This window comes from Mesoplodon densirostris, chromosome 15 (genome assembly GCF_025265405.1).
Source record: "Mesoplodon densirostris isolate mMesDen1 chromosome 15, mMesDen1 primary haplotype, whole genome shotgun sequence".
NCBI lineage: Eukaryota > Metazoa > Chordata > Mammalia > Artiodactyla > Ziphiidae > Mesoplodon > Mesoplodon densirostris.
In genome coordinates this window covers 76,038,465-76,056,454 of record NC_082675.1, presented here as the reverse complement: position 1 = coordinate 76,056,454, position 17,990 = coordinate 76,038,465, and the positions used below count along the sequence as shown (strand labels likewise).

Sequence of the window (17,990 nt, the reverse complement as noted above, 5' to 3'; positions counted from 1 at the left end):
TTACAAGAGGAGGGATTTTTGTCTTTCTTATTTACTGATGTATTCTAACACACCAAGAAAAGTCCCTGACAGTTAATGGATTTTCAATAATCTTTCATTGAATTAATGAAAACAACAAATACATAAACAAAATTGAATCTATTATCTATCTATCTATCTATCTTCAATGACCCACTGCTCTTTATTCATCTTGTATAACATAGGATAAAAGAGAGTCAAAGGTTCTGAAGAAAGAATATCATTTATAATATTCCTTTCTTATTATCTTCAGCAGTAAATCTTTAAAGTCGGTGTTTAGATTTGGTATTCAAAATCCTATTGCAGTATCATAAATCTTTCCCAAGTCTTTGAATTTCATCAGTAACATAGTCTACATCAGTTTGTCTTGTGACAGGATTAGAAAAGACCATTCGAAAAAAATTTACTTTGTCCCCATAAGGCTGGTAGTTTAGCATGGCTGTGCCTTCCTCTATCATTTATGCTTTAATGTTTGGAGCAATCTGTGTATAAATGCAAATATCATTAAAAGGAAATTTTACAAGTAAATACTGTTCCACATCCTAGATGGCTACATAACTATCATTAGCTTGAAGTAAATTGCAGGCAATTTAAAACTGTCAGGGATAATTTTTAAGAAGCAGCTTAGTACAGAGAAAAGGCAGCACATTCTATATTCATACTGTAGCTCTTGTTACTCCATGATTCACGATTACTAAACTCACAAAATAATGCAAGTGCGCTAGAATATATTAAAGAAGGTTGTGTGACATTTTATTTACATGGCAATTCAAGTAGAAGTATCTGGGAGAGGTAAACTGAAATAGAAAATGGAAAAGTAGTAGTATCTTTTGATATTCTAACTTTCGCTCTTTGCATTATTATAATACATCTTTTTTTTCGCGGTATGCGGGCCTCTCACTGTTGTGGCCTCTCCCGTTGCGGAGCACAGGCTCTGGACGCGCAGGCTCAGCGGCCATGGCTCACGGGCCCAGCCGCTCCGCAGCATATGGGATCTTCCCGGACCGGGGCATGAACCCGTGTCCCCCGCATCGGCAGGCGGACTCTCAACCACTGCGCCACCAGGGAAGCCCTACAATACATCTTGAGTTTTTCTACAAGGTCACTGTTTTGCAGCAAAACATAGTTTTCTTTGTAAGTTTTACAGAGACAAATTCTATCTGTTTAATTGTCTTGCACAGCTCCTAAAACAATACCATGCACATGACATTAGATCACATTACGCCCTTGGGTTATTATTATAAGACAAAGTGGTACTGAGACTCGGAAAGGAAGAGGAGAGCTTTCTATAACTATTGAATGAGCTCCTCTTCTCGAAACTTCTACTCCTGCACACAGTTTACCTTTAAAGTGCTACAGATGCTCTCCATTACTTAACTTTCCCGTAAGTTTTTATATATGGCAGGGCATATATACATATATTTTGCTTATATAGTCATTATATGGTTAGACGTTTCATTTAATGTCCTTTAATATTTTAATTAACCAACATGACCATAAAATAAAAGGTATTAGTTATTGCCTGCAATATTGTTAAAAACTGCTTTATATTTCCCCTTTGCCCCCCATCCAGGAGCATGCGCAGATCTCTGAGAGGGACGGCTCTCTGGTGAGTGAGTGTGTTTATCTCCAGGAAATAGCTCGCTCTCTGTAAACATGTACTCCACTAACTCTCAGCTGGTAGTAATTACCTAGTAAAAGGTAACACTTACATGTTAAGAAAAAAAATTAAGAGCTTCGCTCAATACTTGCCTCAAACCACAAGATATTTAAACAAGGGGTATTATCAAAAAGCAAAGGGGCTTCCCTGGTGGCGCAGTGGTTGAGAGTCCGCCTGCCGATGGGGGGGACACGGGTTCGTGCCCCAGTCCAGGATGATCCCGCATGCCGTGGAGCGGCTGGGCCCGTGAGCCATGGCCGCTGAGCCTGCACGTCCGGAGCCTGTGCTCCGCGGCGGGAGAGGCCGCAGCAGTGAGAGGCCTGCGTACCGCAAAAAAAACAAAACAAAACAAAATTCTCTATTTTCTCTTAAGTCTTATAAGCCCAGTGAAATTTTCTGATGACATAAAAAGTTGATGCCCTTAAACACTGATATCAGATAGTTTGTGTTCACCTTCTCCTAGGGCAGATCACATTGCCTAAGATAAGTAGTTGTGATGTTGGTCAACTCAAAAGTGGTGGTGATACTATTATAAAATGTATGTATATGATGCATGCTTAAAATAGGTTAAAAACTTACAGTAAATGTATAGCTAAATAACACGTAATAGTGGCGATTCTCTTTATTTTAATATACATTCTTAGGGTAAAGATTAAATCTCCTCATTGCTATGACATTTATTTGGATTTTTTTCAGTATTGATCACTGATCTGTAATAAAATCTCTCCTAGATTCTTGCTCAGATGGCCTTATGATAAATATTTCAAATGTGATAATTCTTCTCCAAGTACGTCTTCTATTGCTCATAAAAATTGTAATTATTTCTATTCTTATCTTCTCCCCACTAAGCCTTCTAGCTTAGAACTCAGATTCTGTCTTATTCATTTTATACCTCTAAATCCTCTGGAACATATGGCAAGCATTAACTGATGAATGAATTAACCAAAGGGTAAAAAACTCAGTAGGTTGAATATTAAGCATTCAAAAAATATTTTTCAATTATATAAATGATGACTAGATTAATTTGCAAAATGACTGGTGGGTTGAGATTTCACTTCGTTCCATACAAATATTAAAAAAATGGCTTAAGACCACATTACCGCCTTCCACTAACCAATCAATCTAACCCAGACACATTATTTAAAAGGCAATATTAAAATGATAAATACTACACCATACACACAAACTTACCTTTTGCTGTTCTTGATCTCTTCCAAACTTTTTGGGATATGTTTTTTTTTTTGGGGGGGGGGATATGTTTAAGTCTTGGTGGGAAGTACCAGAAGCAGACATTGGTGAACTCAGGCTAAATCAAAAATTAAAATTTTATAAGTATTCTTAAAGTTTTACCTAATTCTTTAGTAATTTTATAAGTATCCTCAAAGCCCTACCTAATTCCTTAATTATCCCAGAAGTATTTAATTTAATTTAACTTTTAATATATTTTAAAATAGTTTTTGAGGATCTAATACATATATCAGGCACCAAATACAGAGATAAAGGAAATGGTGTCCTCACGGAGTGCCCAGTCTTCAGCCATCCATCCCATGCCCATTCCTCAAAATATATTAAATATTTTAATGACAGTGCCAATTTTATATTTGAGTAAGGTCACTCAGGCTGTAGTATGGACAATCGATTAGGGGAGAGAACAATTGAGGGGAGGAGAATATTAGTTAATAGGATGTTATAGTAATTCAGGAGAGAATGGAGAGGACTTCACTGAAGCAGTGGCCACGGGTACAGATAGGAGAGTTTACATTTCCCAAATCTTCAAAAGATAGAATTGATCTTTGCTAGGTTTTCAAGATGAATTCAAGGTTCTGGCTTCAGTGGCTAGATGTCTTTTATATAGATAAAGGGGTATAAGAGGACTTTACTTAAATCAATTTATGAAAGCTCATTTCAGAGAGGCAGATAAATGATCAGAGAATGTACAGTATTAAAAACAAACAAATTTCTTCTAGTTTCAACTTAAGACTGAGCGAGACTAACCAAAAATAGAAATAATACAATCAGAGGGAGACAATGTAGAAAAAAGATGAACCACCTTTGTTTCCTAATAGTTACTCTTACTAGCATGACTGAAAGCATGCCACTGGGTTGGCTGACTGGGCCTTGAAGAGGAAGATGGATAGAATACTAGCAAAACTCTCCATTTTTTCATTAATATCTACTTAGTACTTTAATAATGATTAACCAAGGATTATCATATAATTTAAAGCCCACTCTTTCTTATGTCATCTACTATCCAGAAACCCAACTGCATTCTCTTACTAGAAAAAAACTAGGAACAATTAAATTACTCTTAATTCAGTGTCATCAAAATCAGAAAAGCAATTATAACTGAAGAGTTTCATCTTAAAAATTTAAATATTGAGTATAATCATCAAATTAATCTTTTGGACCCTCAGCCTGTAAGAAAGAGAACTTAAATGGAAAAGTTTTTAAAACCTAAATGTTTTGCATTTAGATAAAATAAAATATTTAAAATAATTATTACATACAACTTTTAAATTATCTCAAAATATTGGATAGGTAACATATTCAAGTAAAAAAATACTCAGCAAATAAAGTATACTTTAAACTCTCTCTCACAAAAAAAAAAGCCCACTAATAGAGTCCTTACCTTTGCATCAAATACTAGCTTAAAGTTACCTTTTCTCTTTAAAACTTTATAAAAGTATTTTGCAAGTTCCATATATCTGTTGATCTGTGCCTCAAAGCCATAGGTTCCCTGTAGTTAAAAAAAAATCAAAAGCTTCATTCAAGTAAGTACCTTTAAATTACACTGAAGAAGTTCCTGAAATGTATTAAATTTATTTAAATGTACTAATTTAAATAAATGTGATTATTATCTTACTAACAGTAGGTATTATATATTCTCACTGTCTTCTTATTTCTATCCCCTCAACTTGCTTTTACTCCCTACTGTCTGTGGAACTTGAGGCAAGTTACTCAGCCTTTCTAAGTTTGGTTGCCTAGATCTACAAATGTTTGATAAATATTTTGACATGAATTTTTTATCTGTCTAGTATGCAGAGCAAATTTTTAAAAATTATATATAATGTAGTGAGGAATAGGAGAAATATGACAAATAAAGCCCTTGGCATACTGGCTGGCATAGTGCATCTTAAAACTAACAATTGTTGAGCTTCAGCAGTATATCAGGTATGTAGTTTAGTGCTTTGTACTCTTGGTTTAATTTACTCTTAGAAGAATCCTATAAAGTGGATAACGGAGGCACAGAAAAATCGACCAATCTGTCTCCACTCACCTTCTTTCCCTTGGTGATTTCCACTTGTCTCATGGCTCTAAGCAGTATATACAGGTTGATGACTCTCCCACTTTCATTTCCATCTGAGGCCTCATCTCTGAACCTCAGTCTCCTGCTTCACATAACTAATAAACATCTCAAAATCAATGTCCAAAAGTGAACTCCTGACCTGTCTGCACAAACTTGTTTCTCCCAGTCTTCCCAATCTCAGTAATACATGAGTTTTATCCTTTAGTTGCTAAGGCCCAAAACATCAAAGTTTTCTTATCCTTGACCCTCTTCTTTTTCTCACTCCCCACATCTAATATTTTGGAAAATTCCACAGGATTTACCTTTAAAACATAATTAGAATCTAATATATCTTAACCTATTCACTGCCACTATGCTGGCCCAATCACTCTCCACTGCATTACTAAAATTGCTTCCTAACTGGTCTCTTTGCTTCTGTCCATATGTTCCATGTATGTCCATGCTGAGGGTATGTGTTCATAGTTACTCTAGGCTTGTGTAGTGTAGAGCCTTTACAACCATGAGGTGGTACTTCAGTGTCTTCTCAATACTTAAGCCTTTGTGATCAGAGTTGGTTTCATGAGCATACAACCTGTGCAGTCACACATGGCCCATATTCAGAAGGGCTTCAGGCTTAACTTAATGCTCTGCTGTCGCTGTTCTGAAATTCTTTAAAATTTTACTTTGGACTTGTGTTTTGAGCGTGAAGTCCAGTGGGACAATGGATCATGCCTATGAGCTAAGGAGATACAGGCAACATACATGTCTGCCACTCCTTGCCTCCCCAGGCACACCTAGCCTTTGCATTGCATAATGAGCATGGAATTCCACTGGTCCTACCATATGTGGGAACTCAGTGACAATGCAAATAGCATGAGGTAAGGATGCTACACCTACAACTAAGTAAGTGGGGATGCTCGGAGCCCCCAAGAGGCTACACTTTCTGTTTAAATCAGAACTTGTTTTCAACAGAGACCGAAGGCGATGTAGTTCTAAGAAAGAGTAATGATGGAGGAAACTTTCATTTTCTTTCTTACATTATTTCCTCGTATGACCAGCTCATTCCACGTTAGCCACATTGATCTCCCTGTTGTGTCTTAGATGCAACAGGTGTGCTTCAATCTCAAAGATTTTAAATTGAGATTCCCTCTTGCTACACATCTAAATATTAGCGTGATCTCCTCTTCACTTTCTTCAGATTTTTGCACAAATGTAACCTTCTTATTGACAATTACCATACTATTTAAAATTATAAATACTTACCCCTAGCATGCAACTTTTTATCCTTTTTCAAAGACTTATTTTTCTCCACAAGAAATATATATGAATCAAAATGTGTAAAAAGCTTTGATTGTATGAACATTTGGTCAGATGCTCCGAACTTTCACAATTTTTAACAAATATTGGTTTGGAGAAGGCATTACTAGTCTTTGAAATGCTTAAGAATAGACATGATTAAATATCAGTGGACTAATATTTTGAGCTAACCACTTTATCATTTGATATTTTTCTTTGAGGGCAATCTGGTTCAGGGGGAAGCTGTAAGTAATTAGAGGAAGAAAAAATTGCAGAAAAGTTAATAGAAATTATTGATGAAGAATATTCCTACTCTGAATTCTGAAGAAATGGGGATAAATATCATTGAAATACTTGGCATAGAGTTTATTACCCTTCAGCAATTTTCCATATAGAGCTTTTGGTGGCATTCAATGCATACTAAATTGGCAGTGAAAAATATCAGGATATGGGGGCTTCCCTGGTGGCGCAGTGGTTGAGAGTCTGCCTGCTGATGCAGGGGACACGGGTTCGTGCGCCGGTCTGGGAAGATCCCACATGCCGCGGAGCGGCTGGGCCCGTGAGCCATGGCCGCTGAGCCTGCGCATCTGGAGCCTGTGCTCCACAACGAGAGAGGCCACAACAGTGAGAGGGCCACATACCGCGCAAAAAAAAACAACAACAAAAATCAGGATATGCATCCTCCTTGTGAATGTATCTTTAAGTTTCTTGAAAAAAATCTACAAAGATTGAATAGTAAAGACAATGGCACTTCTATTCTGAACTTAATTGGACTCTGTTAGCCCAGGTCCTCCAAATAGCAGACACCAAGATGAGATTAAAGGTGCAAGGACTTAATTAGTGAAGTACCTGTGTGAAAGACAGTGGGAAGGAGCCAGTCAGACTGGGAGAGCTTTCAGACTGTGAATAAGTCTGATCCTAAGTGAAGGAAACAGGTGGTGAAAGGTGGGGAAGAAGCGTCCTGGACTATGATGAAATCTAAGTAAAATTCAGAAAGGCCCTTGGGAACTCTTGACACCAAGTCAGCTATCAAGAGAGTCTTGTGTCTCTCAGGAATGGGAATGCCTTAGAATCCCTGCCATGCTCAATCAGTCATTGACTGGGAGAAAACTTTGGAAAGCACAGCCTCAGGGCAAATGCAATTATGAATTTAAGGGAAGCAGATGGGCTCTTGGACAATTAAGCTCCCTATAGCACTCTCCTGGCCAAACACAGCCATTTTTTGAATATAAAACCAGTCCAACCCATGTAGAAAATCCAACCAAAAAGAAGCTTTTGCATTAGATTTGCTTCTGCATAATAATCGATGTTTGTAGAATCTTATATTACTATATGATTTTCTCCTTACTTACTTTTGTAACCTATCACAGTATTTTATGTAACTAATTTTATTTTTAAGAAATATGAATTTCATTAAAGATGGCTCCTCTTTCTACTATCAATGAAGTATTCATTCTGTAGTTATAGCAAATGAGAAAAACTATTAAATTTTTCATTTATATCTCTGGACTTCATTCTTAATGCCCATTATTTTGTCAAGAGTACTGATGGAGATTCACATAGCAAATGTTTAAATATTTACTAGTTATAAATCATGCTACAAACTTGCAAGTCAACTCCTCCCATTCAAGCCCATCATGGATATTTACCTGAACCTGATTTCTAGTATATAAAAATGTTCTATAATATAAAAGAATTCCCATTTCACAGTATGCTGATATTTTTTTCCTATTCCCAGGAATGGCCCTACTTATATAACATCTGTTTATACACCATTTTTATGAAGTACTCTCCATATGCAAAAGATGATGAGCCTGCTTTTCATCACTACCCAATGTGAGTTTTGGTATTCCCATGGTGCTATGAATTGTATTAAGAAAGACAATATGAATTTGTGGAAAAAAATATATTTTGGATTTAGGTGAGTTGTCACCTTTGCTCCTTAGATTTAGTTCTCTTCATCCACTAGCAAGTTAATTTCTTTACCTATTTAACAGACATAACCAGCACAACTGTTGGGAAACATAAGCTAAATAACACGTAAAGCTTTCTACCTAATACATGTTCAATAAATGGTAGATCCATTACTATTGAATGAATGTATTCATTATTTCAATGCCTCATTATCAAAAGAATTTAAGGTGAGTTACCAATGTAGATACACTATTCAAAGTGGTTTTTTTAATGCTTATTTTGAACTAGGTGATTATAAGGTTAGGAAAAAGCAGTTGATGAAAGAGATAAATTTAGAAGAGAAAATGTTGCCAACATATTGTATACTAACCAATATATTATTGCCAATATATTATAGACTAACCAAAGTAGGATCATGAATTTGTCTCTGTGATTCATGTTACAGAACATATTTTTCTATTAGTGTTTTGTACTAGGAATTCCATATCTACCAAATAAAAATCTAACCAGCTCTAACTGCCTCTGATACTGACATCTGAGAAGAGTCCCTTAGGGTCCACAGGGTGGGTAATGTAATGTAGAGGACCAGATCCCCAATATAGCAAAGCTGTTAGTTCATGGCAAAGCTTTCATCCGAACAGAACCTAATGCCCATCTTCCTATAGAGTACTGGGAAGAGGGTGATAGAAATAGCTTCCTAAAAGCATGTCAATTATTTAAATTAAATTTTAAATAAGGGGCAGTTAAAAATTATAAATAAGGGGCAGAATGAGGGTGTAGACATGTCCTGCTGTTGTCATAGTGTTTGGAGAGACAATATATGCTGCTCCTGCCTCTAAGGTAGATTGAACATTCAGGCAATTAATAAGTGTTCACATCTGGGAATCTATATTGACTTCAAGTAGCTTGACCTATTTCCAATTACAATTAGAAAAAAAGCAGTATTTTTTTTAACAGAAGCTGCAAACAAGTTTATATTCCTAACAGATTTCATTCCTGCCACTTGACAGTAACAGTAAAACAAGCTAAAAGTTTTTCCACCTCAAGTAGAATTTTGAGCTCAGAAACCAAGCTTGCCATTTGCAATTAGAAACAGAGCAGTTTCTTTGAGAAATGTTTAAGACAATAAAAGACTATAATTTGGGAAAAGGCACCCAAAGAAAGCTCTAAAAATTGGAATTGGTTATACTGGGTATCCAAATAAATAAGACCTAATAAAAGAGATGTCAAATTCCTACCTTTGCCTTCCACGTTAACCAGAGCTTAAAGATATCAACATGTTGGCCACACTGAATACTTTTATCCCCAGTGTCAAAGTCAACATTGTAGAGTTTATCAGGCTGGAAAAGGTATCCAGCTTGCATCTGGTTACATGCTCCGAGAAGACCCTGAAAAAGGAATGGTACATCTACTATGTAAGTCATACTCATTTCAATAAAAAACCACAATTATTTATTTCAATTCAGTTAGTTAGCTTTTCTACCTTACATGCACATTTAAATAGAATTTTTGTTTATTTTATATAAAAAATTATGTTACTTTCTTAGGATTTTAGTGTATTAAGTTCTTTGGATTTATTTGGAACAGTAGATGGTGTAATTAGACTACTACTTGTCTATTTCTCTTTACCTTTTCTTAAAAGCCTTGAAGTTTTTCTGCTCTTCTGAAGTTATGTGGCTGTCGTGTACTGAAGGTAATAAGAACTGGGTGCTGGTTCACTTTAACTAAACTCTCTCATAAATCAGCCATCTAGGTGCTCTGATGGCCACAGGAGGTACAGAATAAAATAACCCGTTTATTTAATTTTGTGCTTTCCTAGCCATTTCCTCGCATATAAAGGATGTTGAAAACATTCCTCCTCAGTGTTGAAGAATGGAGAAATATTATCAAAAGATAATCACTAGACAAAAGCAATGTTTTCCATCACCCAGTTGAAAAGAGGCTTTTCTCAAAAGATGTGTGTTGGGCCTCCCTGGTGGCGCAAGTGGTTGAGAGTCCGCCTGCCGATGCAGGGGATACGGGTTCGTGCCCCGGTCTGGGAGGATCCCATATGCCGCGGAGTGGCTGGGCCCATGAGCCATGGCCGCTGAGCCTGCGCGTCCGGAGCCTGCGCGTCCGGAGCCTGTGCTCCACAACGGGGGAGGCCACAACAGTGAGAGGCCCGCATACCGCAAAAAAAAAAAAAAAGATGTGTGTTGCCACAGCATAACAAAGGCTAAACCTGTGTGCATTGACCGGGTATAGTTTAAATAAATACCAATTATAACTTTCTGAATAAGAAGAAAATGACAATGTATCTATTATGTGTCTATTATATGCTGGACACGTCACAAATATTATATCATTTGATCCTATGGAAGACTTATGGCATACCTACTACTATTATATCATTTTCATAGATTGAAGAAATGAAAACTTTACCATGGTAAGTAATTTTCAAGATCATATGTCTATACAGTGATAAGTTTCAGATCTAACAAAAGGGGAGTTTGTCTGGGAGTCTGCAAAAATCTAATTTCTAAGGGAAGAAAACTCACACTCTTGTAGGAGCGGCTTATGGATCTAGGGAGAGAATCACAATGAGGTGTGGGGGGAATGGAATAAAAATGATACCTTGCAAAGGAGAGTACTTTATGTGTGTGTGTGTGTGTGTATGTGTAAATATATGTTATATATATATTATATATATAATATATAGTGTCATATTTACATATGAAGAATATTTTCTCTTTAGTTTACTTCCAACTTCCATTTTAATTTTTTGTTAGATAAGAAATGGAGACAAAAATATTTTAAAATGGTATACTCAATATGAGTTTTAACTGTCAGTTCTGGGGTAAAGATTAAGCTACAGATATTTATAGCACCTAAAATCTGCCATACTCTGTGCTGGAACCGTGGATTTGTGATAAGAAAAAGGGTGGAAAAAACGCTGGCCTCACTGAGTTTACATTCTGGGTTGCAGGAGGCTGGGTGGGTAAGGGCTACTTCAAAATACTCATTATGAGTGAAGAAATCAAGAAAGCCTACAGAAAACTGGCTCTTGAGCCCTAAACATAAAAATATCAGAAATCTGAAAATTGAATATAGAACTGTTAGCAAAGAGGAGGGGCAGCAAATTCCAAAGCTTTTTAAAGAAAAAAAGCATGCAGCTGCATTGTAATTGCTGAGTACCAGACACACAGCAGTGGACAGGAAGAATTCGACTGTTAACCTGCAGGTTTCCAGACAAGGCAGCTGCCATTTTATTGATGGGATATTGAAGGGATATTGTTGCCATGCAGCCAACTGAGCAGAATCTGAAGCAGAGCTAATGGTTCCAGCCTGAGATGCTGAGAAGGACTGAAGCTAGGAGAGCACAAAGATTCTCTTAAGGTAGAGGAGACGAGGTGGGTATTTAATACTCAAGAGTGAGTGTGGCGGGGGGGGGACCTTCAAGATGGCGGAAGAGTAAGACGCCGAGATCACCTTACTTCCCACAAATACATCAGAAATACATCTACACGTGGAACAACTCCTACAGAACACCTACTGAACGCTGGCAGAAGACCTCAGACCTCCCCAAAGGCAAGAAACTCCCCACGTACCTGGGTAGGGCAAAGCGGAGAGATTCCCGCACAGAGGATCGGTGCCGACCGGCACTCACCAGCCCGAGAGGCTTGTCTGCTCGGCCGCCGGGGTGGGCGGGGCTGGGAGCTGAGGCTCGGGCTTCGGTCGGAGCGCAGGGAGAGGACTGGCGGCGTGAACACAGCCTGAAGGGGTTAGTGTGCCACGGCTGGCCGGGAGGGAGTCCAGGAAAAAGTCTGGACCTGCCGAAGAGGCATGAGATGATTGTTTCGGGGTGCGCGAGGAGAGGGGTTTCAGAGCACCGCCTAAACAAGCTCCAGACGGGCAGGAGCCACGGTTATCAGCGCGGACCCCAGAGACGGGCATGAGACGCTAAGGCTGCTGCTGCAGCCACCAAGAAGCCTGTGTGCAAGCACAGGTCACTATCCACACTTCCCCTCCCGGGAGCCTGTGCAGCCCACCACTGCCAGGGTCCCGTGATCCTGGGACAACTTACCTGGGAGAACACACGGCGCGCCTCAGGCTGGTGAAACGTCAAGCCATCCTCTGCTGCTGCAGGCTCGCCCTGCATCCATACCCCTCCCTCCCCCCGGCCTGAGTGAGCCAGAGCCCCCAAATCAGCGGCTCCTTTAACCCCGTCCTGTCTGAGTGAAGAACAGACGCCCTCACGCGACCTACATGCAGAGGCAGGGCCAAATCCAAAGCTGAGCCCTGGGAGCTGTGCGAACAAAGAAGAGAAAGGGAAATCTCTCCCAGCAGCCTCAGGAACAGCGGATTAAATCTCCACAATCAACTTGATGTACCTGCATCTGTGGAATACCTGAATACACAAAGAATCATCCCAAAATTGAGGCAGTGGACTTTGGGAGCAACCATAGACTTGGGGTTTGCTTTCTGCATCTAATTTGTTTCTGGTTTTATGTTTATCTCAGTTTAGTATTTAGAGCTTATTATCACTGGCAGATTTGTTTATTGATTTGGTTGCTCTCTTTATATGTGTGTGTGTGTGTGTGTGTGTGTGTGTATAATTCTTTTTCCTTTTTCTCCTTTTGTGAGTGTGTACGTGTATGCTTCTTTGTGTGATTTTGTCCATATAGGTTTGCTTTTACCCTCTGTCCTAGGATTCTGCCTGTCCGGTTTTTTGTTGTTGTTGTTGTTTTTTTAGTATAGTTTTTAGTGCTTGTTATCATTGGTGGATTTGTCTTTTGGTTTGATTGCTCTCTTCTTGCTTGCTTGCTTGATTTTTAAAATTTTTTTATTTTTAATAATTATTTTTTAATAACGTTATTTTATTCTTTCTTCCTTCCTTCCTTCCTTCCTTCCTTCCTTCCTTCCTTTTCTCCCTTTTTTTCTGAGTCGTGTGGATGAGAGGGTCTCAGTGCTCCGGCCAGGTGTCAGGCTTGAACCTCTGAGGTACGAGAGCCTATTTCAGGACATTGGTCCACCAGAGACATCTCAGCCTCACGTAATATCAAATGGCAAAAGCTCTCCCAGAGATCTCCATTTCAACGCTAAAACCCAGCTCCACTCAACGACTAGCAAGCTACAGTGCTAAGACACCCTAATGCCCAACAAGTAACAACACAGGAACACCCCCCACCACCACCACCCATTAGCAGAGAGGTTGCCTAAAATTATAATAAGGTCACAGACACCCCAAAACACACCACTGGATGTCGACCTGCCCACCAGAAAGACAAGATCCAGCCTCATCCACCAGAACACAGGCACTAGTCTCCTTCACCAGGAAGCCGAAACAACCCACTGAACCAACCTCTGCCACTGGGGGCAGACACCAAAAGCAACGGGAACTAAGAACCTGCAGCCTGTGAAAAGGAGACAGCAAACACAGTAAGTTAAACAAAATGGCAAGACAGAGAAATATGCAGCAGATGAAGGAGCAGGTAAACACCCACCAGACCTAACAAATGAAGAGGAAATAGGCAGTCTACCTGAAAAAGAATTCAGAGCAATGATAGTAAAGATGATCCAAAATCTTGGAAACAGAATGGCAAAAATGAAGAAACGTTTAACATGGAACTAGGAGAACTAAACAACAAACAAACAATGATGAACAACAAAATAAATGAAATCTAAAATTCTCTAGAAGGGATAAATATAGCAGAATAACTGAGGCAGAAGAATGGATAAGTGACCTGGAAGATAAAATAGTGGAAATAACTACTGCAGAGCAAAATAAAAAAGAATGAAAAGATTTGAGGACAGTCTCAGAGACCTCTGGGACAACATTAAATGCACCGACATTCGAATTATAGGGGTCCCAGAAGAAGAAGAGAAATAAAAAGGGACTGAGAAAATATTTGAAGAGATTATAGTTGAAAAATTCCCTAATATGGGAAAGGAAATAGTCAATCAAGTCCAGGAAGCACAGAGAGTCCCATACAGGATAAATCCAAGGAGAAATACGCCAAGACACATATTAATCCAACTGTCAAAAATTAAACACGAAGAAAACATATTAAAAGCAGCAAGGGAAAAACAACAAAAAACAAGGGAATCCCCATGAGGTTAACAGCTGATCTTTCAGCAGAAACTCTGCAAGCCAGAAGGAAGAGGCAGGACAGATTTAAAGTGATGAAAGGGAAAAACCTACAACCAAGATTATCTACCCAGCAAAGATCTCATTCAGATTCAATGGAGAAATTAAAACCTTTACAGACAAGCAAAAGCTAAGAGAATTCAGCACCACAAAACCAGCTTTACAACAAATGCTAAAGGAACTTCTCTAGGCAGTAAATACAAGAGAAGGAAAAGACCTACAATAACAAACCCAAAACAATTAAGAGAATGGTAATAGGAACATACATATTGATAACTACCTTAAATGTAAATGGATTAAATGCTCCAACCAAAAGACATAGACTGGCTGAATGGATACAAAAAGAAGACCCATATATATGCTGTCACAAGAGACCCACTTCAGACCTAGGGACACATACAGACTGAAAGTGAGGGGATGGAAAAAGATGTTCCATACAAATGGAAATCAAAAGAAAGCTGGAGTAGCAATTCCCATTTCAGACAAAATAGACTTTAAAATAAAGACTATTACAAGAGACAAAAAAGGACACTACATAATGATCAAGGGATCAATCCAAGAAGAAGATATAACAATTGTAAATGTTTATGCACCTAACATAAGAGCACCTCAATACATGAGGCAAATGCTAACAGCCATATAAGGGGAAATCGACAGTAACACAATCATAGTAGGGGGCTTTAACACCCCACTGTCACCAATGGACAGATCATTCAAAATGGAAATAAATAAGGAAACACAAGCTTTAAAAACACATTAGACGAGATAGACTTAATTGACATTTATAGGACATTTCATCCAAAAACAACAGAACACACTTTCTTCTCAAGTGCTCATGGAACATTCTCCAGGATACATCATATCTTGGGTCACAAATCAAGCCTTGTTAAATTTAAGAAAATTGAAATCATATCAAGTATCTTTTCCGACCACAACACTATGAGACTAGATATCAATTACAAGAAAAAGTCTGTATAAAATACAAACACATGGAGGCTAAACAATACACTACTAAATAACCAAGAGCTCACAGAAGAAATCAAAGAGGTAATCAAAAAAATACCTAGCAATGAATGACAATGAAAACACGACAACCCAAAACCTATGGGATGCAGCAGAAGCAGCTCTAAGAGGGAAGTTTATAGCCTACCTCAAGAAACAAGAAACATCTCAAATAAACAACCTAAACTTACACCTAAAGCAATTAGAGAAAGATGAACAAGAAAACCCCAAACAAGACCAAAAGACAACCCTCAGAATGGGAAAAAATATTTGCAAACAAAGCAACTGACAAAGGATTAATCTCCAAAATTTACAAGCAGCTCATGCAGCTCAATAACAAAAAAACAAACAACCCAATCCAAAAATGGGCAGAAGACCTAAATAGACATTTCTCCAAAGAAGATATACAGATTGCCATCAAACACATGAAAGAATGCTCAACATCATTAATCATTAGAGAAATGCAAATCAAAACTACAATGAGATATCATCTCACACTGGTCAGAATGGCCATCATCAAAAAATCCAGAAACAATAAATGCTGGAGAGGGTGTGGAGAAAAGGGAACCCTCTTGCACCGTTGGTGGGAATGTAAATTGATACAGCCACTATGGAGAACAGTATGGAGGTTCCTTTAAAAACTACAAATAGAACTACCATACGACCCAGCAGTCCCACCACTGGGCATATACCCTGAGAAAACCATAATTCAAAAAGAGTCATGTACCAAAATGTTCATTGCACTCTATTTACAATAGCCAGGACATGGAAGCAACCTAACTGTCCATCGACAGATGAATGGATAAAGAAGATGTGGTACATATATACAATGGAATATTACTCAGCCATAAAAAGAAATGAAATTGAGTTATTTGTAGTGAGATGGATGGACCTAGAGTCTGTCATACAGAGTGAAGTAAGTCAGAAAGAGAAAAACAAATACTGTATGCTAACACATATATACGGAATCTAAGAAAAAAAAAAGGTCATGAAGTACCTAGGGGTAAGACGGGAATAAAGACACAGATCTACTACAGCATGGACTTGAGGATATGGGGAGGGGGAAGGGTAAGCTGTGACAAAGTGAGAGAGTGGCATGGACATATATACACTACCAAACGTAAAATAGATAGCTAGTGGGAAGCAGCCGCATAGCACAGGGAGATCAGCTCGGTGCTTTGTGACCACCTAGAGGGGTGGGATAGGGAGGGTGGGAGGGAGACACAAGAGGGAAGAGATATGGGAACATACGTATATGTATAACTGATTCACTTTGTTATAAAACAGAAACTAACACACTATTGTAAAGCAATTATAGTCCAATAAAGATGTTAATAAATAAATAAATAAATAAATTCACATCCTTTCTCTGAAACCCTTGCCAACAGGTGGGTGTCAAAATACAGATTTTTTTTATAATAAGTAGTTTAGTCCATATATAGAAGATTATGCAACATTTCATTGGGGTCTGGGGCTGTAGGTCATAATCAAATACATTAACATTTCTATAGTGAAGTATGAATATCTACATTAAGTGGGTACATAGAGTCAATATGAGCCTCACAACAGGTCAGGATTGGTTTTGTCACCTGATGCACTACAAAAAAATTAACTGTTCAGAATGTCTTTAAATTTTAAAACTGTAAATAAGGGACTGTAAACCTATAATTCTTCAATTCTTGCTTAATTGGTGATAATTTATAAGGGAATAAAGAAGGAATTGTAACAGATAACTTGGAGAGTATAGCAGAGGTTAGAGATCATAAAGCTCATACATGTTAGAGCAAAGATTTCAAAATGAATGAGGTTAACACTCAGGTCCATCTTCCCTGCTAAATGACACTGGTCATACAGGAAGGACTACCTAAAAGCTGAAAGATATTTAGGGGAAACAATTCCAATCAGAGATGATGAAAACTTGAACTATGACAGAGAATACAGGTTCAAAGAAATAAGAAGAGTTGAATATCTTAATTAGATTTTTTAAAGAGCAATTCAAACTTGCCCTAAGAAAGCAGTTAGCATTTGAATGGGAAAAAATAATTGCAATATTTTAACGTAAATATAAGGACTATATCATTAAAAAAAAAATCAAAGGGGAAGGATCAGTTTTCTTCAACAGGGCAAATGGTGCTGCACTACGTTAATTCAATGAGGCCACAATTATTTTGGTTTTGAATATTCACAATGAAGCTAGTCATTACCAAGATGTCCATTATGTCACTACTTGAAAATAGAAATTATTTACATTTTCCCCAGTCAGGATAGCAGAACACTGAACGGGGATACCCATGAATTTATGTGGATTCCAGGTCACAGAGTTGGCCCTAGGTGACAAAACAGCCCCAGTTAGTGCTCACTGTCTAATGAAAGAAAATAGAAGCCTAAATAGGTTCTTTTGCTTGCACAAGCAATGGCCTGGGTCTCACCTTTCAATGCCACTGAGTTTATAGGAGTGGTTTCTGGACAGCAACAATCCACCTCCCCAAGCTGCCTGTAACAGATACAAAGGATTTGTGTTCCTATTTCTTTTTTCTTTCTTTTTTTTTTTTTTTTGGCGGTACGCAGGCCTCTCACTGTTGTGGCCTCTCCCATTGCGGAGCACAGGCTCCGGATGCGCAGACTCAGCGGCCATGGCCCAGGGGCCCAGCCGCTCCGCAGCACGTGGGATCTTCCCGGACTGGGGC

The 17,990-nt window shown here is 38.3% G+C and overlaps 1 protein-coding gene across 1 annotated transcript in view; it reads right to left on the bottom strand.

The window, feature by feature from the left end:
* Nucleotides 1–326: 326 nt before the first annotated feature.
* LOC132502515 (glutamate decarboxylase 1-like) overlaps nt 327–17,990 on the bottom strand; it is a 54,535-nt gene continuing 36,871 nt past the window's right edge. Inside the window, 6 exon segments of the mRNA XM_060118375.1 lie at nt 327–500; nt 2,898–2,984; nt 4,308–4,415; nt 9,413–9,562; nt 17,552–17,630; nt 17,733–17,797. Of these exon segments, the coding sequence (XP_059974358.1) occupies nt 327–500; nt 2,898–2,984; nt 4,308–4,415; nt 9,413–9,562; nt 17,552–17,630; nt 17,733–17,797 (663 nt within the window).